General features: G+C 38.6%; 1 protein-coding gene across 2 annotated transcripts in view; it reads left to right on the top strand.

Moving 5' to 3' along the window:
• The window catches only part of arhgap27 (Rho GTPase activating protein 27), a 54,116-nt gene that overhangs the window by 12,732 nt on the left and 14,627 nt on the right, over positions 1-26,757 (top strand). Inside the window, exons 1-3 of one of the 2 annotated variants that reach the window (XM_041816272.1) lie at positions 10,714-11,022; positions 22,154-22,627; positions 25,279-25,518. In XM_041816272.1, the coding sequence (XP_041672206.1) occupies positions 10,948-11,022; positions 22,154-22,627; positions 25,279-25,518 (789 nt within the window). In that variant the 5' untranslated portion in view covers positions 10,714-10,947. Of the gene's footprint in view, positions 1-10,713; positions 11,023-22,153; positions 22,628-25,278; positions 25,519-26,757 lie in introns of those variants that run through there. The other variant, XM_041816271.1, reaches the window with a different exon arrangement.

Here is a 26,757-nt window from a genome sequence, read left to right as displayed (position 1 = left end):
ATAGGACAGTGGATAGACCCAGAAAGAGGGAAGAGAGAGAGGGGAATGACATATGATGGAAGAGCCACATGCTTGAACCTAACCTGGGCTGTCCACACACATGGGGTGCAATCCAACCACCAGGTCCCCCACCCCCCTAATAAGTGATTTATCACTATTTTAGTCTGTTTGTGTTGATCCAATTCTGATGAGCAAACAAAGCCTCGCGCCCCACCTTAGATCTTTGACCCCCCCTTAGGGGTCCCCGGTTGGGAACCAATGCTCTCGACAGTGCCATCTCTTCTTCCCCAAATCAAACAGACCAATTAACACCAGTAAAACACTGCTTTAGGGTCTGTGTGCAAGGACAGCGTGTTATTGTACTGGCAGCACTAACCTTTAGGAATGCAAGCATGGATGTAGTATCAGCAAGGCATCGTAGTCGGCAGCAGATATGAACATTTTCATTTCATTTCAAATTGTCCATTGAAAGTGTCAAGTATGGCACTAATTCAGAAGCTCAACTTACTTCAGCTGAGAGTGCTCTGTGCAGAGCATCAAAAATCAGCTGATGCTGTGCTCCTGTTTTATTTTAAGGTGATGTTCTTCCCACTGTTGTGCTCATGTGGAGCCATTACATTGCATTACACTAGTATGTCTGTACTCAACTCTTCAAAACCAGACTGACCAATTAAACCGGAAGAAACACAGAATAAAGAAGTTTGAAGCAAGATATTGGTTTCCCTTAGATGCTCTGGAATGAGATGCCACTAACTAAAACAGAAAAAGACATTTACAGCCTTGGATTGAACAGTGAAATCTGACTTTACTGACACAAGTCTGAGTCTGTTATACAGCCCTATGACAGTCAAGGATGACCAATGAATAAGACATGTCTGAATCTTTTGTACATGGTTAAGACAAATGCAGCTAAAGTCTGATGTTCCATCAGCGTTTAACATTTCAAAGAAAAGTGATTACATCCTTTGTCCTCTTGTGAACATCCCAGCCCTGCTACTTTAATTCCTTTTCATTTTAAACCGGCGAGAATTTAAGCTTCATTGAGAACAACTCAACAACAGCACATTCATTCCAGCTGCTCCGTCAAACAGACTGAATCAAATGCCAAAAAACTGCTCCGACAGGTCGTGTGAGTGTCTCGACATACCTCTGTGTGCATGCATGCCTGACTGAGCACATGAGTACATCAGGTGTAAATATGAACAGGTGTGTGCAGCTGTAGAGACACTTGGTCAGGAAAACACTCTGACTCCTTTCTTTAGTGTAAAAGATGGAAAGAGGGGATGCATTTTGATCACTTACAGGAAAGTTTGCATAATTCAGACTTATTCTGTGTGAGTTAGAGCTTTTTATTGTGCAGGTTTGAGAACATTTTTAACTGAACTGGACGTTCTGTAAAACCATCTGCCAGTTATAATCAGGTCACTGAGCAAAGCATCTGAGCTTTTAGGAAATAATTTCAGAGGCCTTTGAGGTAATTCAGCAGCATTCAGTAAAAAACTTTTACTGCCAATATATGTCCTCTTGTAGGACTATATGACTTTAGCTCATAGTAGAAAGGCCTGCTAATATTAAAAAATGAAAATTAAAGCCACTCTGAGGAGTTTTTACCTGGCCTTAAAAAATGACTGAAATTGTTACTGAAGCCTTTTTATGCTCTACAAAGGCAAGCAAGACCATCAGTGTAAAGACTGATTGTTTTTACTGATCTTTAAATGTGTTTTAGCTGTTGCCATGGAGTAGGTGTCAAGCAAGACAACACACACTGAAGAGACTATCCTTTTCATTTACATCTATGTTAAATAATGACTGTCTGTGATACATTTGACTGTTAAAGAAAGCAGGAGATTTGGGTTTAAGAAATTTGACCTCCATCCTTACTCTAAACTCCCATCCTAAACTCCATCCTATTAAATGTCCTGTGGAAAATGAGCACCAGTGATGCCTTTTCTAACGACCGATGCACAAACAGTCACTTCTCTTTACCTGCACAAAAAGAGTCTCAGACTTGCTAGCCGACTGTGCCACATTTTTAGTTAGGGAAGAAGTGGACTGAGTTTCCTGTCAAGGTAGAATTTGCACAGTAAACACAAATGCAATAACTAATGGTTGCAGCAACTATTAAAATGTAATGTTGGACTATTGAAACAATGGGGTATTTGTGTAATATAAATCAATGTTGGGGAAAAGGAAGAACCTTTTATCTGAGCTGCTTGTAGTGTTCTTTGTCTTCATGGTGTAATGGTAGCCTGGACTACTGACTGAAAGTGACTGGTCATTCCAGATACTGGTATCTTTATACTACAATCATTTGAGACACATTCACTGCACTCAGGTGATCCCTATTTCACTAACTGTGAGACTACTAGCACCAATTGTTGGACTTCTGACCCCTGTTGAATTAAGTCACTTTAAAGGGAGTGAATATGCATGCAGTCACTTATATTACCTTACATATTTTTATGTAATTCACATAATTTGTAGACATTTCTTTTCACTTTTTTTTGTAATATAACTGTCAAAAAGCCAAATTATATTGACATGAAAGATTAATAAAATCAATAAAACGGTAAATCATCCAAGGAGGTAAATACTTTTTTAGGCACTATAGCTGCTTCACTGAAAGTGACACTTAAAATGTATGCTAAACTAGTTCCGGAGACATCATCAGACAAGTTTTAGTATTAATGAAATAAAACTTTCATCTTGCTGTCTAGTCCTGGTTTGTATTTCCTACATACTTTTGGATTCATGTGTCTGCTTAGCTCTGCAATACTCCACCTAAGTGCTAGTTGGCAGTGTGGTTTCTATAGTCCCAGTACTTGGTGCTGCCACATTGTTTTTGTACAGGAAACCAGAGTGAAACCAAGCATATTATGTTGAAGTTTAAGCTGATGAATATTGAGCAGTAGTTGATTATACTGCAATTACTGCAAAGAGGTAACAAGAAGACACTAGAGATGAAATACACAGTTGCTGAATTAGCAGGGAATTTTCATGGTGATATGCAACATTTAGAATGCAGTGTTAAGCAGCAGACCAATCACAAAACTGACGCATAGTTTAATTTTGAAAAGGTGTATGTCAAGCTACAAAGGTAGGCTCCTGTGATGACTACTCCTACATGAAATGGTTATGATGTGCCATTGCAACTATACTTGACAATATTGCGATTTGTGATTGTGGTTACTTTATAACATACAAATTATATCATAAGTATGCTTGCTTGGTTATCAAGGGAAATGCAAAGAATAATTTTAGTTTAAAAATGTGTATTTCTCAACTCAGAAAATACAAATATAAAGTAGCATAAAAAAACAGCCTGACATTACACTTGCAATTGTGATTAGATTAACAGTGAAGCACTAGCGTGGGTTAATGCAAACTCACAGTGTATAGTACAGAATAAGTGTAACAGAAGTGTAAATCAGGCTTTAACATGTATAGGACATGTTCTACTCTGGCCAGAGAGGGCGCCAATTCAACACAAACTACAAATTCCTCTTAGTAGCTTTAAATTTGTTTACATTTGATGAAAACATCACAGGAGATGTCATTTTCAGCCAGGTGTTACTAGAAGACATTACAGTCAAAACTTAAAGTTCATAACTGTTTGAATGATTAGATTTTTACAAGTAAATACTGGTAATAAATACAACAATTCTGTAGTATTTCCTTTTAATTGAATAGACCCTTTCTGAAAGTAATGAGAATGATTTCATCACCTGCAGTTGCCTTAAAATGTAATATATATCCAGTAGATATAAATAAACTGGACTGAATTCTTGTTGAATCAGAAATAGCAACTCCTTTAAAGCTGAGCCTGTTTTTCAAGTTAGGTATTTTGTAATCTCTTTAAAGATGGTGGTTGGATTTTTTCCAAGTGAAAGAAAAATAAATAGATATCTTCAGAATAGACAGAGAGGAAGTTAGAAAAGTTCTGTCTGGGGTTTTGTAGACATTTTTATAGACTTTGAAAAATTTAACTATCAGAATAAACAAAGGTTGGACCAGTTGCTCCAGTAACTCAGTGTATTGCGGTTGTTACTGTGATGCATGAGAGGTTTGAGCAGGAGCTTAAGAGTTTATACCAGAAATATTTTCATTGACAGTGGTTGTTGGGGGTTGGATTGTTGTTGTCATAAGCAGCTTGTGTATAAAGGTAAGAGAAAGCAGAGGGAGTTCATATTTTTACTCTTCCTTATCTTTGCATGATAGTTTAGTAGACATTGTGTTCTGCAGAGCAATATAAAGACAATCTAAAGAAAGCATCAGCAGGTCTTTGTAAAGAGCTGCATGAATCATATGCACAGGAATGTCTTTTGTGTGGTTACTATTTGCACAGTTATCATGACGTACTTGATGATTTGATTGCTGTTTTTGCAGCAGTTATTAGTGCAGAGCAGGATTATACATCACAGCTGAAGCCATAATTACAGACAATCTGTTTTCAGTTTGTGTGCATGTTTACTGTTGATTCATGAACCACCAAGCTGTCTAGTGTGGTTCAGTACAGTTGGAACAGTTTGGTATAGTAAACTCTGATATTACTTACTTTTTCCACTGCCAGTGTCCTCATTGTAGTGATGGGAATTCTAGCTCTTTTTAGAAATCCAGATCCACTGATTTATTATAACGGTACAGATATGGAAACTTGCCAAGAAATGTGTGCACCTCGTGTATCTGATATTAAAGCAGAGACAGTGGTGTAGTGGTGCATGCAAAAGTGGGTATGCTGCTAATTTATATTTTTTGGGTATACTCATTATTTAGAGGTGGGTGTACTCTGTCAGGGGTCATTAACTTAATGGATGCTTTGGAGGCCAGACTTTCAAAGAAACGTAGATTAAGAGACATTATCTGTCTAATTAGCATGCCAAAGTCCAACCTCGCAAAGCAGACGAATACGCCCGTTTCCGTGTTTCTCACTGGCAAATCCATCTTGCAAAGCTCCTGTCTGAACCATTTGGGCCTGGTTAGAAAATGACATGACCAATCAGAGTCAAGGTGCAGTACTTTCGGGCGCGGGGGAGTCATGACGTAAGCAAGCAGCAACAAGAGGCCGGTGCCGTTATGACGGAAGACATTAGCGTGAATGCTGCTAAAGTGTCCGTTTTTATCAGAACTTGACGACATCTCTTCTTAAAACAAAACAAAAAACAGCAGTGAGTTGTTTTCTTTTTTAAAAACGACAAAAGTCGTGTACTGACATGTCTACAGTCGCCATGATTTGTGTTATGCAGTTCTGGAGTAGGGGCGCAGCTTGGTAGCGGCAACGTCACGTTTTGTTGCTCTGATTGGCCCGTAAAGATGTGACAGATAGAACGTTCATCCAATCACCCTGAGTTTTTTTTCAAAGGCTCTGCCCTTTCTCAATCGCTGTCTGTGAGTGGTTTTCCAGATGGGTGTCTGAAACAAATCCATCTGGTTTGCCAGGTTACGAGTCCACTTGAATCGCACCCAAGACCTACCCCCCAAATGGGCACGGTCCAGTGCTCGAGCCCGGTCCAGTGCTCGAGACGGTTCATTTGCATTCACATTGACCAAAACGAAGCGGACTTTGGACTCAAGTGCACTCAGATCCAGGACCGGGCTACTAGTGTGAAAGCCACCCTATTGATGGAACCTGCTGTACACACAGAAATGTTTACCGTGCCAGTGGACGTTGGCTATCTATCCATCCATCTTCATCCGTTCATCCGGAGCCAGGTCGCAGGGCTAACAGGCTAAACATGTTCACCTAGACGTCCCTTTCCCTAGTGACACTTTCCAACTCCTGCTAGGGGATCCCGAGGCGTTCCCAGACCTGGCAGGATTCTTAATCCCAGCGAGTTCTGGGTTTTTCCCAAGGTCTCCTCCCAGCCGTACGTGCCCAGAACACCTCCATGGGGTGGTGACCAGGAGGCATCCTGATCAGATGTCTGAACCACCTCAACTAGCTCCTTTCAATGCGAAGGAGCAGCGGCTCTGCTCCTAGCTTCCTCCGAATGTCTGAGCTCCTTACCCTAGCTTTAAGGCTGAGAACAGCCTACCTCAGGAGGAAACTCATTTCGGCCACTTGTATCTGGGATCTCATTCTTTCAGTCATTACACAGAGTTCATGACCATAGGTGAGGGTTGGGAGGTAGATTGACCGGTAAATTGAGAGCTTTGCTTCTTGGCTTAGCTCCCTCTTCACCACAGTGGTCCGGCACAACACCCATAGTACTGCTGATGCTGTGCCAATTGCCTGTCAATCTCATGCTCCCTTTTACCCTCACTCGTGAACAAGACCCCAAGATACTTAAACTCCTTCACTTGGGGCAAGGACTTACTCCCCACTTGGAGGGAGCAATCCACCGTTTTCCAGCAGAGAACCATGGCCTCAGATTTGAAGGTGCTGACTCTGATCCCGACCGCTTCACACTCAGTTGCAGCCTGTCCCAGTGCCTGCTGGAGGTCCCCAGCCGAGGAAGCCAGCAGAACCACATCATCTGCAAAAAGCAGGGATGAAATTCTGAGGTCCCCGAACCAGAAACCCTCCTTCCCCCGGCTGTGCCTTGAGATCCTGTCCATGGACATCACAAATAGAATCTGAGACAAGGGGCAACCCTGGCGGAGGTAAACACACACCTGAAACGTGTCCAACTCTTTGTGCTGAGGATGCCGACACAGCTCTCACTTTGGTCATACAGGGACCCGATGCTCGTCTCAGCAGCCCTGGGACCCCATATTCCCGCAGTACCCCCCCCCCCCCCCCGCCACTTGACCTACAAGTGACCTACAATCAGGCAGAGCCTCCTTTCTAGCACATAATTTGAGCAACCCCCCCCCCGCCCTTTTTTTTCCAAACGTTGGCTTTCAAACTAAAAAGAAAAATCATAATTTATTACGTCATTATTTGCAATATAAACATATAAACATATATGCAGATAAATGTGGAAATAAGGAATGTGTGCTTTTGAAATTTGAAAGGCTGTCATTAATAAGACATTAAGGGAATCACAGTGGATTGTGGGATATGTAGTTCCTTCATCTTCATTAAGAAAAAAAAACATAGCTAAACAGGCTTGTACCTTTTGTCTTTTTCTCATGAGTATCCAGGCAGTTGGTCAGTGTGATTCCTGGATGAAAAATGTTTATATAAGGGTTTTAACAAATGTTAATGGAGGATTTGAATAGTTAGATCTACTTTCAAAACCAGAGTTGTCAACAAAGTGAGCAGGAACAGTTGAGCTCTGTTAAAGCTGCTGCATGCTTCAGTGGAGATTCTTTCGACCAGTCAACAGGCTGCAGTGAGTCACTGCCGTTTAAAGTGACCCAGATCTGATTTTTTTCTGATTTTTTTTGCTCATATGTGACTCATATCTGATTTTTCTGAAAGTGTAAACAGCACAAGTCACAGTGAATCTGATCTTTTCACACCAGATTTGGTCTACTTTCATTTTTGGTACTAAATCAAATAGATATCTGATCTTTTGGAATTCGACAACAGTCAGACTGCAGAACAGCCAAACATAAAATCAGATCTGAGTAAAAGATCAGATTTGTGCATTAATGCCTGCAGTGTGGACAAAGCCTAAATCCACCTTGTAGGGTTGGATAAGTACACTTTGTACTTCAACAGAAGGGTGCCACAAAGTAGAATGGGACAGAGTTATTTGTGTGCCTTTCCCAACTTTTGACAGTGACAACACAACTAACTCCATACCAGACCACTCAGAGGAAAGGCACCTTTTTTAAAGAGTGGGGGTTTTCATGTAGATTCCTCCGAGAGCAGTGCGTCAAGTGGTACAAAAATATTTCCCTTCCTCCCACTCAGAAATCTTCTCACCTCCAGTTTGAGTGGGAGGAATCCGTCATGAACGGGTAATATCAGCAGCTTTACGGGTTGGCGCGCAGACCTGGCCCAAAATGAAAAGATAAGAACATGATGAGCTGATGGGTTCAACATTTGGCACTTCTGGAGTTCATCCTGGATACTGGACTGTGAGGAGTGTGATGTAAGAGGGGGAGGAACCAGATAGATTCAATAGCTTGACTGTGTGCTTTTGTGGCGTGATTTGGGCCCCAATTTGGTTCCCCATTGTTTGATTGGACAAGTCCTAATGTGGTTAAGTAATCAGGCGGATTGCTGCTTCATGCATTTCTGAGGGCACAGGGTTGTCAGCTTATTGCTTCAGGATTTTCCTCCAGAATACTGCAGAAAAACAGGATTTCACATCTAAATACTGTTGTTTAAAATGTTCTTATTTGAACGCTCTTAGACAAACTAGTAAAAAACACCTTCTGTTGTGATTTTCAAAATGTATACTTCCCCAGAACTGAAAATTATGTGAAATTTCCAGCATAAATTTATTATATTTCTTTTTTCTTCTCCATGCACACTTGAATCATTAAAAGTAAGTGTAGCCACTCCAGTGTGAATTTGGAACTGTTTTGATGGCTATTTCTGTATTCTTTTCAGCCATAACTCCCCGTGTTTTAAAAGCAAAGAATCTGCAACTGCTCTGTTACAACTCATTCAGATGTTACTAAGCTCTGCTTCATTATCACCATGATGCACACTCAGTGTAACTCCCAATCAATTGACAATGTGTTTAGCAGAACAAACAAGTGTTGCCCTCAGCTAGCCTCAGACCTAATTTCAGATTAACCCCTCGGTCACAAAACCTCCACAAAACCATCCACAAACTGGCCTGGCTGCTGTCTGGACACTGTCACGTGTAAAAGGAAGTGTTGACTGAACAATTGTGCCCTGAACAGGCTTCCTTTTTTCCAGTATTCACAGTTTTTAAAAACACAATGTGTCACCAAAATGCTTTTAAAAAACGTTCATATTACTGTGGGAAACCATTGCTTCCCCTTTTTCCACCATTATGGGATTGTTGACCCACAGTTATATTGACACTTCAGTCAGTTCTGCACTGTAAGGGAAATTATTACACTGAATATCATCTTGCTGCACTGTACAATATATACTCCCATTGCAAATACTTATCATCATGCTTTTACATTCTTTATTTTGTATTCTTTTATGTACACCCATTGAAAGCAGAATTCAATGTTTAAGGTAGAAATAGCACATTTTTAACATTAAGAAAAAGCACAACAAGCCCTAAAAAGTAAAATATTTATTTAAAAAAGATGTATTAAAGCTAACATAACAAAGTCCACACCTTGATAAAGCAGTTATTAAGTAGTTTATACAAGGGTCTTTTGATAAGAAAAGCATGCATAGGCCTTTTTTAGGGTTTTATCAGTGAAACAGTTCAAATCTAGGCTGGTTTTTGGCAGCAGTGTGTCACTTTTTCTTGGTTGGGAAACACTGGGCTAGGGTAGCGTCTGGGTGGGTAGTAGGGTTGCAATGATTCCCTGGTTGTGCTGTGGGTGTCCTAAGGGCCTGAAAACTCAGCGTCTGCCTCCGGGCATATTACCAGGGGTGAAAAGGCCCAGACAAAAGTAGCACTGTTGAGCTTAACCTTGGCTTGATGTGTGCCAAGCTTGACTCCATAGCCCCCTCTCCGGCCCTGGGTCAAGGTGCAGTCGGCTCACTGGCTATGATGATGGAATATCGGTAAAAAAAATTTCAAAAAGTGGATGATGGTATTGGAGTGTCTTTGTACAATGCACTGCCGATGTATTGGGCCAAAAGAGCAGAAACACTCAAATAAAACCATACATGTTTAGGCAGGCCACTCTGAAACCCCTACCATTTTTAGTGCCATTCTGTGGGAAACACTGAACTGTAACTTAAGGTTAAGAAAATTTGGATTTTGGGGAAATTTGAATAAATGAATGTATTGAGACTTATTGCTTTTCATTAATTAGACTATTTTCAATATTTAGCCTTTTGAATAAATTATAAATAGTAGTGCTGATTCACAGCATGTAGGTATGACTTTTGTGGTCCTTTATCAGGTTACGCTGCCACCTATAGGACGTCTCTGTACATTGCATAGCTAAGTAGACCGACCAACTACAGAACCAGCTGAAATATCAAATCTGATCAGTGTTGTTTCATAGCTAATCAGCGATGGGTATTGGCTGCAACATATCTGATCAGGGCATCCCTACATGTCACAGTACGGCAGTTTTAGATTCCACTATGAAGTTAATGAAAAGCTAACTATCGGTTTTAATTCCCTTGCAACAAAAATAGTAGTTAAAGCCACTGAACATTGGCTAATTTCCTGTTTAAATTTAACAAAACTGCAGGAAAACTCCTGCATGCGGTCTAAATTGAACAAAACAATGAGAGTGACTTGGTACCTGTATGATATTCAGGATTTTGGTACTTTTTGAGGCTTCAGATCATTGAAATAGTAGAGGAAAACTTAAAAAGAGTCAAAGTATTCATCATTTTGACAACGTTAGCCTTCTGTATCATTGTACTGGGCAATAAACCTGATTGTAAACTTGAATTAAAAAGCATACAACCTGATTTTAAAGCAGAAGCTGAGGGAAAACTGCTATTTTTCATCCATCAGTGATTATGTAACTTCTTTTTTATGCATCTCTAAAATTAAAGGAGGTACTTTTTGAAAAAAGCAATATTTCCGTCCAGGCGGTTCCTTCTTTCAACATAAGTGCATATAAGCAGGAAGTAGGTTTGAGTGTCATACACAGTTGATGTCACGCCCTCTTCTCTGTCTTGTTTTCATTCTTTCTTTCTACTTCAGGCAAACTTAGACAGTTACCCTCTACCCTCCTATCATGCACACCTCGCACACAAGCGCACACACATCTCACCCAGTCCCCGCACAGCCCCTTCCTGCTGCTATTGTAACAGAGCTCACAGTTCTGCTTTCTGTCTGAGCTACAACAGTAGCTGCAGGAGGATGTGTGCGTGAGGGTGCCTATGTCTCTCTCGCTCTCTCATCACAAGCTGATTTACCATCTTTACATGCTTCAGTTGTTTTCTCTGCTATTTGGATGTATGGACCTTTTAAATAGAACAATAAGAGCATGATGGACATGTACGCCAGGGTTTGGCCAACTCATCAGGCCAAGCGGAGCTTGGCTGTGCCAGTGGTTCCTCAGGTAGGCTAATGAAAGCGACTGATTTTTCATCATCATTCTCTATGGTTAACCTATCAGTTAATATTAGCATCTGTTGATATGTTTTGATAACCAAACTGCTTCCTGCTTGACACACCACTGCTGCTTGTGTATCATTTCCTGATCTGAGTCAAGTTCAATATAGTGACAGATGTTGCTGAATGTTGGTTTTATTGTTTTCAGCTTTGGTATTGGATGCTTAAGAATCATTCTAGATTTGGATTCAGTCTCAAATGTTAATTTTTTAAGCTGAGAGAAGCTGTAGAAACTGTGCTGTGCGTGGGTGAAGACTTATGTTTGTTGACATGTGCTGTCGATGCATATTCCAGACTGTTACTGAGTAAAGAAGAAAGTGTTGACATCACAGCGTCCAGACCTGAGATCAGCTGTGGCAAGAAAGCAACCACTTTAAAAACAAAGGAAATACTGCATTTCTCGCCAAGTGTTTTGAAGTTTTGGTGACATAATCAAGACAACAAACATGCTGCCTATCATTCAGACGGAAAGGTTGTCGAACCAAAGGAAGAAGATGTAACAGAAAGAACATTTAAGCTAATGCATGCTCTCTTACATACTGTATACTGCAGAATACTGGGTTAAAACACACAATACTGGCAGCAAAATCCCCCCTCGAGTGATATTTGCATGCATGACCTTTATAGATCTGTCCTGATGCGTCAATAGCTGGTCAAAGTGGAACTTGTTCCAACCTAATTAATGTAAAGTTGTGCTCATGCTACAAATCAGGGCCATTTTAAAAGTGAGAAGACAAATTTGTGAGATAATATTAAGAAAACTCTCTTTAACTGACCATTTGTTATGCTGTCACTGTCTCTTACCTTGTGACAGTGAGACACCAAGAACTGTGATACAATGTAAAAGAGAAAGGACAGCATTGGCTGGTGATCTTGTAATCCAGCTGCTTAGTTTGTAACAGTAATGTTTTGAGTGTTGTAATGAGAGTTTGTTGCCTGTTATGTTGCAACCAAATCAAAAATGAAGGTTGGAGACTTTTTCTTCCCAAATGAAGAAAGAACAGACTGATACAAACTGGTGTTACTTGATAACCTTGCAAAGCAGATGGGTTGGCCAGACTCCATGTCTATCATCAGGCTCCAATCTGAAACGATTGTGCCAGGTCTGACCGATTCAGTGTCATTAGAGGAGAACAAGGCGGTAGATATGGCTCAGGTTTAGTTGTACTGGATAGCAATATAGCAATGTTTGCTGCTGGTGTAGTTACAATCTTGGATGTAGCTTTAGTGTAGCAGTGGTTTTGATCAGAACTGGGTCACATTTCTTTAGTAAAACAAGAGCACAGAGCCACACTGAAAGCTTCTCTTGTCAGAAAACACTTCTCCCTACCGGCCTTGGCATGAGTTTTATCCAACAAGTAGCTCCATTGTTCATGAACTACGATAGCACATTGCCTGTTGAGATCAGGCTAGGGCTGAACGATCTTGGAAAATTATCTAATTGTGTGTTTTTACCCATTATTGCAATTGCGATTTGATATGTGATTATTCCTTAACTCCCTTTTACTCCTAAAGAACTGTTCTAAAAAAAAAATACGTTGGAATGATTGCATGATATGTCATGCAAAACATCTCTGCTGCAAAAAAGTTTAAATCTGCTGTTTCTTACACAAATCTAATGGCAATGAAATATTGCACCTTCTGCAATTTGAAAATTGCAGCAGGCCATACTGCAGCTTAATCTAATTTTCGATTAATTGCCCAGCCCTATCTCAAGCTTCTACCAGAGCTGTGCATACTCGCTACTTCATTTTGTCTTGTCGTTCTGATTTGCCCATCATTAATGTGACAGACAGAACATCCGCCCAATCCCTTTCTAAGAAATTTTTAAAAAGTTCTGTCCTTTCTAAACACTTGGCATAGGAGGTTGCCTTGCTGGATCTGATATCTCATGCAGTAAATGTATAAAACAGTCTATCTGGCCTGTCCTGCCCACACAAATGGCTGGGCACTTGAAAACCCATCAAGTAGAACTCTTCCAAAGGTGCCGTCCACACGGAGATGAGTTTAGGAGTATCCACGAAAGCATTTTATTGTATCAGCGTTTCATCCACAACCGAAATCAGTGTTTTGGGGGAATGAAAACGCTGCCTTTTGAAACCGTGTCCCAGAGTGAACAGATCAGTATACGCCAACCGTTTCATCCCCATGTGGCCCCATGTGTATGTTAGATCCATTACTGAGTTCAACCAGAAGGGCAGCCAGGAGAAAGTTTTGGGTAAGAGAAAAGTTTTGGGTGAGCTTGCTCCTTAATCTTCTTCTCAGTGCCACTTACATGGCTGGCATACAAACGACAGCGTTTTCAGTCTTTTTAAATGGTTTCGCGCTTACGCTTACATTTCTTGAAACAATGCTATGTTTAAGGAAAACTTTTTCTAAACATAACAGAAATAAATATTTCTTTCGCCTCTGTGTGGACAAAGCCTGACATTGATGTATGTGAATCAGTAGGGCTACCACCAGTCTTCCTACAAGCGTTTGACACTTTAGCTTGTCTCTGATCTACTGTTGGAGCTGAACAAATTTGAAAATGTTTTAATCAGATCAATCAAAATGTTTGTATATGTATATTTTCTTGTCTTTTCTTTGTGGCATCCCTGACTCTTGTGCAAGTCTTGGTATGGTAAACACTGACAGTACTGGACAAACAGATATGGGCAATCAGCGCAGCATTGTGCATATAAATAAAGATTTCTAGCACTTTGAGAGGAAATGAGAATATTTACTTTTTGAAGCAGGAAAGTTTTCCCCTATGACCATGCTTATGAGTTGTATGCAAATTTGTTGTTTATGTAAAGATGATTTTATGTAATTTTTTTAGAACCATGCTTCCCAAACTAGGGGGAAAAAGTTCAAAACCCTTTAAAAATTGAAGCCCCATCCAAAATGTTAAGATACCTATTACTGTTTTTATTTCATAAAAAGTTCCAGAACTAACAAACACAACAAGTAGATTGAATTTAAATGTCACCTTTTATCATTAATTTTGTGTAATGTAAAGAACCGGTGTCACATTTTAAGTGGTGTTGAATTAACTGGTGACACTCTGTGTTCTGAGACATAAATGTTACCAGGAAAGAGTTTGCAGTTGCAAAGAGTTACAAAGTATGTCTAATGACTTATGGTGATGTTTTACAAAAGAAAGTAGATGCCTGATCAAATAATTAATACATGATGGTTACTCATTAATTGTACTTTGTGACTCTGCAAATGCTTTCCAAAAATTGTGAATGCCTCTGCAAACTAAGCATTGAAATTTTCTGTTGATGAAATACAAATATGGAGGTAAATACTTTGAGTCTTAAATAGTCTCGTGATAGTTTTTGTCGGACCAGAGAAGGTTTTGAGATTTTAACTTGGGTTGTGGAATGCTTCAGTTTGGGAAGGACTGGGTTAAAAAACAGGAGACTGGATAGAGAAGAGTATTTGGGAATAACACTGCAAAGTGCAAGGGAAGGTGTTATACTTAAGCTGTGCACATTGATGACTTCAGCCTCTGTATGTGGGCCATGCAATGTAAAATCTCGGGACTGCTAAATTTCAGGTTTTTATAATGTAAAAAGTAGTGTCGCTGAAGTACGATGAACCAGAAAGCTTCAGTATGTAAATGAGTCAATTGATGTTCCTCACAGTTCCCAAGTCTTTTCTCTCCTTAAGACACACAATTTGTGGCTTCATGCTTTGTGTTCAGCTGACACAGCCTGTTTAAATGTATCAAACTGAATCAGTAGTGTCAACAACACCAGTATATGAAGCTTACGTTTGTTAGCCTTATCCAGTAAACTTGTCATCCCTGACTAAGATATAGCGAAATCCCCGGATTATTCATTAAAGCACAGGAGCGTTTTCTTGTTTATGAATTTATCATGAGTAAACGTTCTGTAACTCTTATGTCTTATGCTGATCTAGCACACAGTTGCGTCATAGCATTTTTTGATATTGATCTTCTTGTTCTGTTTTCCTTTTGTTTCACTGAGGAAAAGGGACCTTCCAGTGTTGCTATTTCAGAGATCAATGATGCAGCTCTTTCATTTCCTCTGTCTGTCGCTGTTTAGTCCTTCTGTGTTATTTGGAATCAATGCTTCGGGGTCAGTTGTCTGGTCATCCACATTGATTGCTTCATGATTGCACTGGCATCGATAATGAAGCAAAGTCAGCAAGTGGTAACACCGGATAGACAGATAAAAACACAGCTGATAACAGAATTGTTAAAGTGCAATTGCTTACTGTCCCTTCAAGGAAGAGCTCAAATCTTTTACCCAAGGAAAATTAGCAATGTATTAATATAAATATAAGTAATTTCCCTGCATCCAAAAACTAACTTTGTAGGTACAGAGGCTTTATCATTTAACAATACTTTAAAATGCCATTAACAATGGTTCCTCTGATGGACCAGTCTTGAACCAATATTATGTATGATTTTATACACTGAATCTCACTGATGTATTATGTAGCATCAAGTACTATTTTGACTGTTGAGCTCGCTTGGTGAAGCAAGTCTTTCAACTCTATTAATGCTGCATGATTTGGTAACTATATGCGATTGCAATTATGGTACATAAACGGCATTGAGAGTGTCTTTGCTTGGTTATCAAAGAAAATGCATAGCATAATCATAGTTTTGAAATGTGTCTTTCCCAACTCAAAATATACAAATTAATTCATTCAAACCTTTATTTATTCTTGAAAGGACGTTGAGTTTTCCTTCATTTCCAATGTTGTTAAGAAATATTATTACAAATATTATGTTGCATAAAAAACCTTTTAAGTACTACTTAATAAAATAATAATCACAGCCTTTTATGCAATTATGCAATTGTACATCTCTGGATCAAAATTGCAATTACATTAACTGTGCAGCACTTAAATCTACACACACCACTTACCATTGTATAGTTCAGTATTCTAAATAATGTGATGACTTTTTGTACATAATTATTTCCTGAAAGTTGTTTTTATTTTGAAATAAAAGAAGTAACTTCCCTTTGTGGTAAGAAAATTATATTCAGTCCTTTTATTCTTCAGTTTGTTTATAAAGGGCACTGTTTAAAGAAATGTGTAGTGCAGGGAATTATAGGAGGCCTGTGAAAAAGTCTTCCTTAGTTTTAGAAAATTTATTAAGAAACTTGAACTACCACCTGATAGTTACATGCCTCTGAAAGGTATGCCACTTTGTGACTGTGAAAATAAAGTGGTGGGTTAGGAAATTGTTTTCTATTGATATGCTAAACAAAACAAGAAAAGCAATTTCTAAAAAAAAAAAAAAAAAAAAAAAAGACAAATGTGTGGCTACTTCAAGTGTAAGTGCTTCCAAGATAGCACCTAAGAAGTTACAATGTGGTACAAGGTTAGTCAGGGTAACTTTTGACCTCTAAAGTCAAGGAAGTCCACCCACAAGTATAAGAGAATATTTGAGTCAGAGTTGACAAAAACCTTAATGCATTCTTGAAATATCATGCTTGTGAGATTTAAGGTCACAGTGCCCTTTAACCTCCAAAATCTACTGTTTATCTTCAAGTCATTGTTACTATTAGTATGACTATTAGTGCAAGGTTTGAAGGAAATCACTCAGTGTTCTTGAGATTCACAATAAAGGGAAGGAAAAATCAGACTTAATGATCTTGACCTTTAACCAAAATTTAAGCAGTTTATCTTTGAGTCAGAGTGGTTATTTGTGCAAAGTTTGAAGAATATCTCTCAAAGTTTTCTTGAGATATTATGTCCAAAAGGAAGAACAAGAGATTCAGTGACCTTTACTCTTTATCTGTGACATCCAAATTGTTCAAGACAGTCTGGTTGCAGACTGTACATGTCTGACAGCCACTCTCACAAACTCTCATCTGAGACATCGTCTTCTTCAGAGCAGAAGTGCCTTCAATTTGCCAGTACAACATATTTTCAGTTTTAGTTTTTTTTTTTTTTTGAAAAGTCAATTTTAATCATGAAGTCTGTTAGATTCCTGAAATAACCACCCTGCAAACATTACAGACTGAGAATCATTTCATACATAGAAAAAGGTCAGAGGTCAAATCTGTGATTGAATGATGTAGCTAAGCTAAAGGTAACATAGCTACACTATCTATGCAAATAATGGTACTACTTAAGCCAGTGTAGCTAAGTTAGCTTTAGCAGTGTGAGCTTTAGTAAACATTGCTAAAGCTAATATAGCTACATAGATTACTTAGCGTTGTCGCTACGTAGCTTACATAGCTGCTTTGTGAGCTTAGCTTTAGTTATGTTTGCTACACAGCTAGCAGAGCTGCGTAAGCTAGCCTGGTTGTGTTATATTGTTAAATGTAGCACAAGCTTTTCTCCTGTAAGCTGACTGTTTACTTGGCTTTATTAAACATTTTGTAATCAGGTTACATTTTTAACTTTTGGTAGCCTGACCCTTACCGTAACCCCTGCCCTAACCCTAGTGGACGTTTAATCCACTTTTATTTCAATAGTTTTAAAATTCAGTGTGCATTTCTGTTCTGAAAGAGACTGTAGTTGAACCCATCTGTGAGAGTGGCCATCAGAGATGTACATTTTTCATAGGGTATGTGCTCCTGCATTAAATAGAATTTAAATAAGTGAATTCTATTGAATAGAAGTGTGCTTTAAATTGACACTGGACTACTTAAGAACAACATTTAGGGTGAAGAGAAGAACAGGAAGTTATTGTGCTTTGTTACTTTTCACCACTGACTTCTTAATATATTCATATTTATGGCACTTCATATTTAGCACGGTGATGAACACATGCAGCAGAGTTCTCAGTTCTTGATAAATATAGACAAAGATGCTAGTTGATAGACAAGGTGGTTAAGAGAGCAAACTGAGCGTGTCAGTGGCCTCTTTTTGTATTTCTGCCATCATGACAGCGTTTAAAAGATTCTGCAGTGCAGTTAATCCCAGGACACTCGCTGTGAGGAAAAGTAATGCTTTTAAAGGAGCACAGGTGAGAACAGAACAACTCAAACATAAGACTGTTTTTATTTGGCAAGGGGTCTTTTCAATTTGGATGTGACATTCATCAGGTCACAGTTTGATGACAGAAAAAAGGCTTTCATTGCATGTCAGTTTCCCCAAACTGTGGCTCTATAAACAAATAAGTTGTGATGACAAGTGTATTTGCATGTAAAGTTCCTGTCATGTGGCACATGGTGTCAAAGAGCTCTTTTTGTGAAGGTAACACAACATGGAAATTACAGTTTTCCCCAATACAAACACTGGAAAGGCAGTTTGTATCAGAGAAACAGAGGATGAGACAAGAATAATACCCGGTGTGTGAAGTATAATCTAAGTCGATTTGTTTTCAGCTTGAGCTCCTGGTCAGAACCTGCTTTAAATGTCATGCCAGGGATTGGGAAAATCAAACTGTGTTTTAAATGTGCTGTTTTAGGTCACAATTTTTAATGTTCATCAAAATTTTACCTCTCTCTTATTGATTAGCAACCAAATTTTAACATGGATTTTAAAAATCAGTAGGATAATTAATCCATATTCAAGTTAAGATCACACATTTGATAGCCTATTAGCTCATATTCAGCAATAGCTGATATAAGCAGGTAACCATTCCTTGCTAACATTGAATTTAATAGTGCTACTGGATAAAATAAGGAAAAAAAAGTTAAGGGAAATGAGGCTAGTAAGTTAGCGCTGCACATTAGATAACACTGTTTGACAAAAGCAAACATGAGTGCTCAGTTACAGCTTCCTAGATTATTCTTAGGTGTAGTTAAAAAATGTAGCAACTAAAACACATTGCATTGTAAACTTAACAATAAATTTTGGCCTCAATTACTTTTATTTTATGAGCTAATGTACAGCAAAAGCTCGTATTAGCATTTAACCACTCTCTATCTTACAGTAGCCAACTAACTGATGTATAGCTACAGAATTTGAAGTTAACAACTGAATTTACCTTGAATAGAAAAACTGACCCTAAACTTACGCCATATTTAAGCTAACACCAAATTTTAATACATGCTAATGTACAACAACAGCTCACATTAGCATTTAACCACTTTTAGCTTACAGTAGCCAACTTTCCTGTAGCTACAAGATTTTAAGTTAACATCTAAAAGCAATTTGAATGGTAAAATCTCCCCCTGAATTATGCCATATCTAACCTAATGCCACACTTTAGATGCCAATGGACATCAGCTCACATTAGCATTTGACTACTTTATAGCTAACAGTAGCCAACTTACCAATAGTTACAGGATTTGAAGCAATTGAAAACACCTTAGTAAATTTTACTCTGAAATTATGCCTTATTCAAGCTAATGCCACATTTTATATTAGTTAATATACAACAGCAGCTCACATTAGTATTTAACTTATTTCTAGCTTAAAATAGCCAACTGACCAATATATAGAGATTTGAAGGTATTACTTGAAATTACCTTCAGTTGTAATTTATACCACACACATTAATATATAAGCTAATTTACAGCAACAGCTCACATTGGCTTATAACCACTTGTTAGCTTACAGTAACCAACTGACCAATAGCTACAGAATTTGAAGTTGAACTTGAAAACACTTAAATGCAGTAGTAAATTTTACCCAAACATTATGCCATATGTAATCCTACTCCACATTTTAATACACACTAATGTTCAACATCAGCACATAATAGCATTTAGCCTCTTTCTAGCTTACATAGTCAACATTCCAATCTATAGCCACAAGATTAAAGTTAGCAAAATTAACATTAGCCGCCAAAAATACTTTAAATAGTAACACTCTAAAAATACACCATTGTAAGCTAACACCACCTTTTTATACAAGTTAATGTGCCACAACAACTCATACTAGCATTTAATCACTTGCTAGCTTACATTAGCCAATGAACCAGTTTGCAGGATTCAAAGTTAGTAACTGCATTAAAATCTACCCTAAAATTATGCTCCATTTACTACACCGCATTTGTACAATTTATACTACATGTGTACTAATATATAACAGCATCATACATTAGCCTTTAACTGCTTTCTGGATTAAAAGAGTACTTACTTACCAATAAGTAGCTGCAGGAAGTTACCACTTATAACCACCTTAAAAAGTCAAAATACTCCAAAATCATGCTATATTTAAGTTAAAACTACATTTTTATATTAGCTAATATAAAACAGCAGCTCAAATTAACATTTAACAACATCCCAGCTTACAGCAGCCAATTTACCAATATATAGCTACAAGATTTGAAGAAATAGGCACTTTATAATATCACGAATAGTAAAATACAACCTAAAATTATACCATACTTAAGCTCTTAAACATTTAGTACACACTAATGTACAACTGCTCACATTAGCATTGAACAACTTTATAGCTTACAGTAGCCGACTCACCAATAGCTATAAGATTTGAAGTTAGCAACTGAAATTACCATAAATAGTAAGATTTACTCTCAAAATTTGCCACATTTAAGGAAATACCACATTTAATGGGCTCTATGCACGGCAGGGGGTGGCGTATTTCCGGTGGAAAATAAGACCGTTTCACAACTTCCGCTCAACGATACGTGCTAAGCCAAAATGGAATCTAAACCCTCCTATGCTGCCTTAATTTGTCCGTTTCGTTGGTTTTTTTTTGTTTCGATTGTTGTTTGTGTTTACTCTATCATCATCGCTTGGCATCCAAACATGCTAAAATGATGTTTCAAAAACAGGTTAAAAGCACTTCTGGACATCGTTGCTGCGTGCTGCAATGTACGTCTTCAGCTAAATTTAACTCGTCATTGACAGTCAGCTCAGGTAACTCATGCAAACAGCGAGTAAACCGCAACAAATTTGCCATCATAAGCCTTTCTCTTCTCCCAACTGGAAATGCGGGAGCGGTCTAATGCCAAATGCGGAAGCAGTTCATGCATAGAGCCCATGCTAGCTCATGTTTGACAACAGCTCACACTAGCATTTAATCACTCTCTAGCTTACAGTAGCTACTAACCAACAGTTACAGGATTTTAAATTTGCACTTGAAAACACTTTAAATTGTAAAGTTCACCCTAAAGTTGTGCCAAATTTATCAGCATGTTTTAATACATGCCGATGTGCAACAGAAGCTAGCATTAGCATTTAACCACTTTCTAGCTTACAGTAGCCAACTTACCAATATGCATATAAAGGATTCTACGTTTGCAACTGAAAACACCTTTTATAGTAAAACCTGCTCTAAAATGATGCCATTTCTAACCTAACAACACTTTATTTATATCAGTTGATGTTCAACAACAGCAAATAGCAGCTGCTTTTGAACTATCAGTAGTACTTAGTAATGTTACAAAGTAAAATAAAAGCAGGAACTCCTAGCTAACTTAATCATTAGCTCCTGCAGGGTTAACAAATTAGCTTACTTACTTGGCAGGCTAAATATGTATGCTAGCTAAAAAGCTAGCTTAAAAGAGGTAGAGATTCTAAGATTTCACTTTGTTTTGCAAGAAATGGATTAGCTATGTAACTTATGTAACTTTTAACTTAAAGACAGATAAAAGAGGGATAATCCTTGCCAATTTTGGTTACCAAGAGCTTTATGCTTATCACATGTTATACAATCAAACTGTGTGCTAATAGCAAGGAAAAAATGTTACTGTTAGTTAGAATTAGAAGACTATTGAAATATGTAGTGAAGTCAAATCTTCATCTAATCATGGATTAATCACAAGTATCACAGATAGGCACTGTTTGCTTTGATAGCATGGCTATAAGCATTTGGTATAGTTTGACATGAGAGCATACTTGTGTGGGGTTTTTCAACATATGAAAATGAGGCCAGATCTGGGTGATGGATGTTGTCGTAGGAGGAACATCTTTGTGGTGAATGTTTTTTTTTCAGCTGTGGTTTATTTTCTGTGCTCTTTACGATGCAGAAGGCTGATGTAATGAGAGCTATACTAAGGCGGGTGCTCGACACCTTTTGACGTGTCTGTTAGCTTGTTAATGGTGTTTACAATAGCCAAACAAGGTCCCATGTCTTCTTTACTTTTAAAGCAGACTTTCATTGTTGCTACATAAACATTAGTCTCAGCTCTCATAAAGACATTGTGGGTGTATTTGAGGCTCTAAATGTACTTTGTTTTTTCACAGGTGGAAAATGAAAGTCTTCGATCAGCTGTTTACGTCAATGTAGCACAACTCCGACAAAGCATCTCAGAGTCTCCCCCGTCAGTCCCTCCATCATACTCTCCTTCTTACCTTGACCCAGAGGGATGGGAAGTGCATGTTGACCAGGAAAGTGGACAGGAGTACTACTATCACCCCTCAACGGGGCGCACCACTTGGGACAACCCATTTCTAGACTCCCCTTTAGACCCTGAGCCACCTCCTGAAGAGGATCCTTGTTCCCCTTCACCTCCTCAGTCCCCCGCTTTTTCTCCATCCACCGCCTCCCCTTCAGGGTGGACCTCAGATTGGGAACAGTTGGTGGATGAGACCAGCGGTCGCCCCTACTTCTACAACCCAATGTCTGGGGAGACGTCCTGGGAGCCTCCGGAGCAGCTGAGCCCGTATCCCGCTCAGATGGAGCCCATGAGCGTGCACAGGTTTCACGAGGATGGGCCGGTAAGGACAGCCTGGCTGCTCTACTTAGCCCCTCTCTGTCTCCTGTTTTAGCTTTACCCAGGGGAAAGCTGTAAATACAGTCTGCTTTTAATGGGATTAAATCTGCAGCACCTACATAGCACAGCAGACAGGACTCATATTCATTAGGAGACTCAAAGCCCCAGTGCAGTGTCTCCATCTGCATATTGTCCCTAACATTTAAATTAGTTAACATTTTGAATACATTTTAAATATTTCAGACATTCTGGGAATTAAAAAGCATTGTGAAATTATCAAAACCCTCAGTTTTGTGCACAAAAGATTGCTTTTAGCTGCTTTTCTTAACATTGTATGCAACACTTGTGACCCCTTTTCTGTCCCATAATTTTTGAGTTATAGGACAATGTTAATGGGTCAAGAAAGAAACACACTTTTAGGCCATGGAAACACTGACGTTTTTATCAAAGTCACAGAAAAGTCATTTAGCTCTATAAATGGAGTCACAGTGGAAAGTTAATCAGCTTACGCAGAATATTAGGCAACTTTTCAACACAAAAGCTGAACGGAAGCAAAGACCTGTGTCACTGTCAGACGCAATAATTATTGCAATAGGACACAAACCTGAAGTCAAACTCTGCTGGTGATGATAGATGGAGTAACTCTGAATTTCTTTGTTTCTTTGGAAGATACAGGTGAAAAGGTCAGTCCTCCTTGCATTACGTATTTTGGCTATGAGGCCAGAGTGAGAAAATGATGAGTGTGGCCTAGTCTGACCTTAGTAAGCCGGCTTTTTCAGAAAGTTAAGAACTGAACAAGGCTGCCCATAAGGGGGGATAAAGGGCAGAGCTTTCTGGGACCCATAGAGGTCAGAAAAATCTTGGTCCATTGTAAAATTAAGCTGTGGTGACTATATTTTTTACATGAATTATAATCACTCTTATCAAAGCAGCATTTCTTTATGCTTTAATATATAGCCTTTTAAAATGTAAACTATTAAAAACGTAGAATAAAATGGGTTATAACAGGTAAAAATGGGCAGAAATGTAGTGAACTGTTATTTTAATGGTGGCAGATTTGGAAAAAATATGGCAAAAATGTAAAGTGTAATGTGTAAAGTGGAAAAAGGGGTTAAATTATCAAAAAGTGGCAGAAAAAAGGTGAAAGGGGGTTGGAGGTGGCAAAAATGGGTTTAAAGTGGTGACAATGGGCTTAAAAAGTGATGAAAAAGGATTTAATAGTGGCAGAAATGGGCGAAAAATTAGGTAGAAGGGATTAAGAAAAGGCATACATGGGTTCAGGGGCAAAAATGGGTGCTAAGTGGATAAAAATGGGCAGAATGGGTGGTGAATGGGATTTTAAAATGTACAAAAATGGGTCAAAAGTGGCAAAAATATGTTAAAATATGCAAAAAAGACTGGCAAAAGTGACGAAAAGCTGTTAAAATGTTGCAAAATTGACTTGAAGTGGCAAAAATGAGTGAAAAGAGGCAACAATGGTTGAAAATTGCACAAAAGTGATGAAAGGTGGTAAATAATAGAGGCAACAATGGTTGAAAAATTGGTTCAAATGCACGACAAATTGGCACAAAATAATAATTAGTTGGACACACTTTTCAGCTTCAAAATGAGGTAACTGTTAGCCAGGACGCTAGTACCAATGCTCCTAATCACAACACATGCATTGGTATCAATAAATCACAACCAAGGAGCGCTCATTCTTTGGGTTTTGTTGGGGGCCTAGGCAAATCTGTGGGCTGTCCTGGAACTAACATTTGTACATGTAAAACACACCTTAGTCGGCTCATTATTCAATGAATTTGGGAGCTTCTAGTTTGTGGATTTTGTGGCTTTTGGACCGAACCAGGCTAATTTTTCCCTTAGCTTCCAGTCGTTATGCTAAGCTAACTGGCTTTATATGTACCCTACTGATGTAATATTAATCTTCTAATCCAACTCTTAGCAAGTAAGCAGAGCAGATTATTTTTCAAAATGTTGAACCATGCCACTTCAAATTGAGGACAAGAAGACTATTTCAGCAGTAGAATTATGCTACTTTTTTCTGTTTTCATCATACTGCAAGTATTGCTGAGCAATTTGGGAAAATGATCTAATTTTTTTTTTTCTCCAACATTGCGATTAAAAATGTGATTATTTTTTAAATTCTTCATTTAATGTATTCTTCAACAAACAAGATATTAATCATTCTGTATTATAACAAACAGTATTTTGTAGGTTAAACTGAGGCTGAACAATTACAAAAAATTGATTTGACTTATTGCAAATTTGATATGAATTGTTGTATTAAAGGTTGTGTTGTCTTTTTCATTTTAAATAAGATAAACATACAAAACCAACAAAAGTAGGAATTTTTTGGTAAACTTTTCTAAACAAAAGAAATATTGCACCTTCTGCGATTCGAAAAAATTTATCTAAATGATTGCCCAATTGAAAAGATTGAGTTTTACCTCTTAATACAAATAAAATAACCTTAGAAGAAAGTTGTCTTGGGCAGTCTTTCTATGACTCATAGACATTATGACATTACAATGGGCATTTCATGCAGGCCACAAGCTGTTAAATTTGGTTAAATGAAAAACATTATTAAGTGACCTGTATATGAAGCTTGTGATTTTAATGCCTGCAGTCTTACCATCATTTTCTTCACATCCCCAGCCTCCTCTACCTGAGGAGGATTACCCCTCGGAGGATTACCCAGCTGCAGAACAACCAGAGTCCTATGAGCAGCTCCTTGCTACGGGCCCCCCCACCCTCCCTAAAGAGTACACCCTCAGCCACGTGAGCCGGACCATCATACCGAGGGCCAACCTGGACCGCAGCACCCCGGCCGGCTGGAACCTCACGGTGGAACCCAGCGGGACCTGGGTGTTCACCAGTGAACACTCTCCAGAGCAGGTAGGGTCACACTTTTGATGACTAATATACATTTGATGAAAGCAATGACAGTTTGTTCAGATGCTCATTACAATTATTTTTGACACAGTTTCAGAGCCTTAGTAAAGCAGAAGTAAAGAAACCTGCAAAATGATAACCACACGGTGCAGATGTGTGGTTCAAACCAGTGACCTGTGTGTGTGTGCCTCTTATATCCCTAGCTTCCTGTTTGCGTCCAAGCTGCTGATCTACCTACCAAACATAAGTTATTGTTTCTGACATTTCCTCTTTCTGTTGTTTGTAAATGTAGGGTCTGGGCAGACTGCAAAAACTGAATTACTCTTTGGGATAAAGAAAGCTGTCTGAAACTGATTGCAGCTTGCACCTCCCCACCCCCAATGATCTTGAATACAGCAGATATTTCTCTCTAACAGCAGAATACCAAAGAGTATTATGATACCCTCCCTTGTTTTGGCTTTTGCTTATTACTATTGCTTTGGGATATAATTTTAATTCATAAATAGTTTTGTTCAGTAAATAATTCCATGTTCAGTCCAGTCAACTCATCTGTGTATTTCTAACCAGAATCTACTAACCAAAGGACACTACCACATGCTGTATGGAAATGCCCCGTGCTTGGTTTAAATCATTGGTTCCCAACCTGGGGTCCAGGACCCCCCGGGTGGGGGGTGCCAAAGATCTTACGGGGGACACAAGGCTTTATCTGCGCTGAGGCAGCAAAAAAATAGATGTGCAAATATTGACTTAAACCATGATAAAGTAGTTGTTAAGTAGTTTGTAAAAAGGTATTTTGATAAGGAAAGCATGCATTGGCCTTTTTTAGGGTTTTATCAGTGAAACAGTTCAAATCTATGTTGATTTTTGATGGCAGTGTGTCACTTATACATAAAGGGGGGTCTCCAAGGAAGAATGGTTGGGAAACACTGGTTTGAATCATGTAGGAACAGTTTGGAGAGGAAGTGGTATTCATCTTAAAGAAATGTGTAGTTAGCAGTTGAAATGAAACAGCGATTTCTTTCTGTGTGGTTTTGACTGAGAATTGATGCATTGTATTTTTCCTTGCCTTGGTCTAGTCTGTAATCAATTAAGTACAATGGACTTTATACAATATTGGACGAAGTCTGGATAAACCGTTTGGCTACTAAAGCAACTCTGAAGCCAATCAGAGGCGGTCACCATGTTGAAAACACAAAATATGAGATAAAATTCAAAATCGTGAGTTATAAAGGTCAAAATTTG

Source organism: Cheilinus undulatus, linkage group 20 (genome assembly GCF_018320785.1).
Source record: "Cheilinus undulatus linkage group 20, ASM1832078v1, whole genome shotgun sequence".
Taxonomy (NCBI): Eukaryota; Metazoa; Chordata; class Actinopteri; order Labriformes; family Labridae; genus Cheilinus; species Cheilinus undulatus.
The sequence above is the reverse complement of the archived record's forward strand: the minus strand, read 5'-3'. Positions and strand labels throughout refer to the sequence as shown.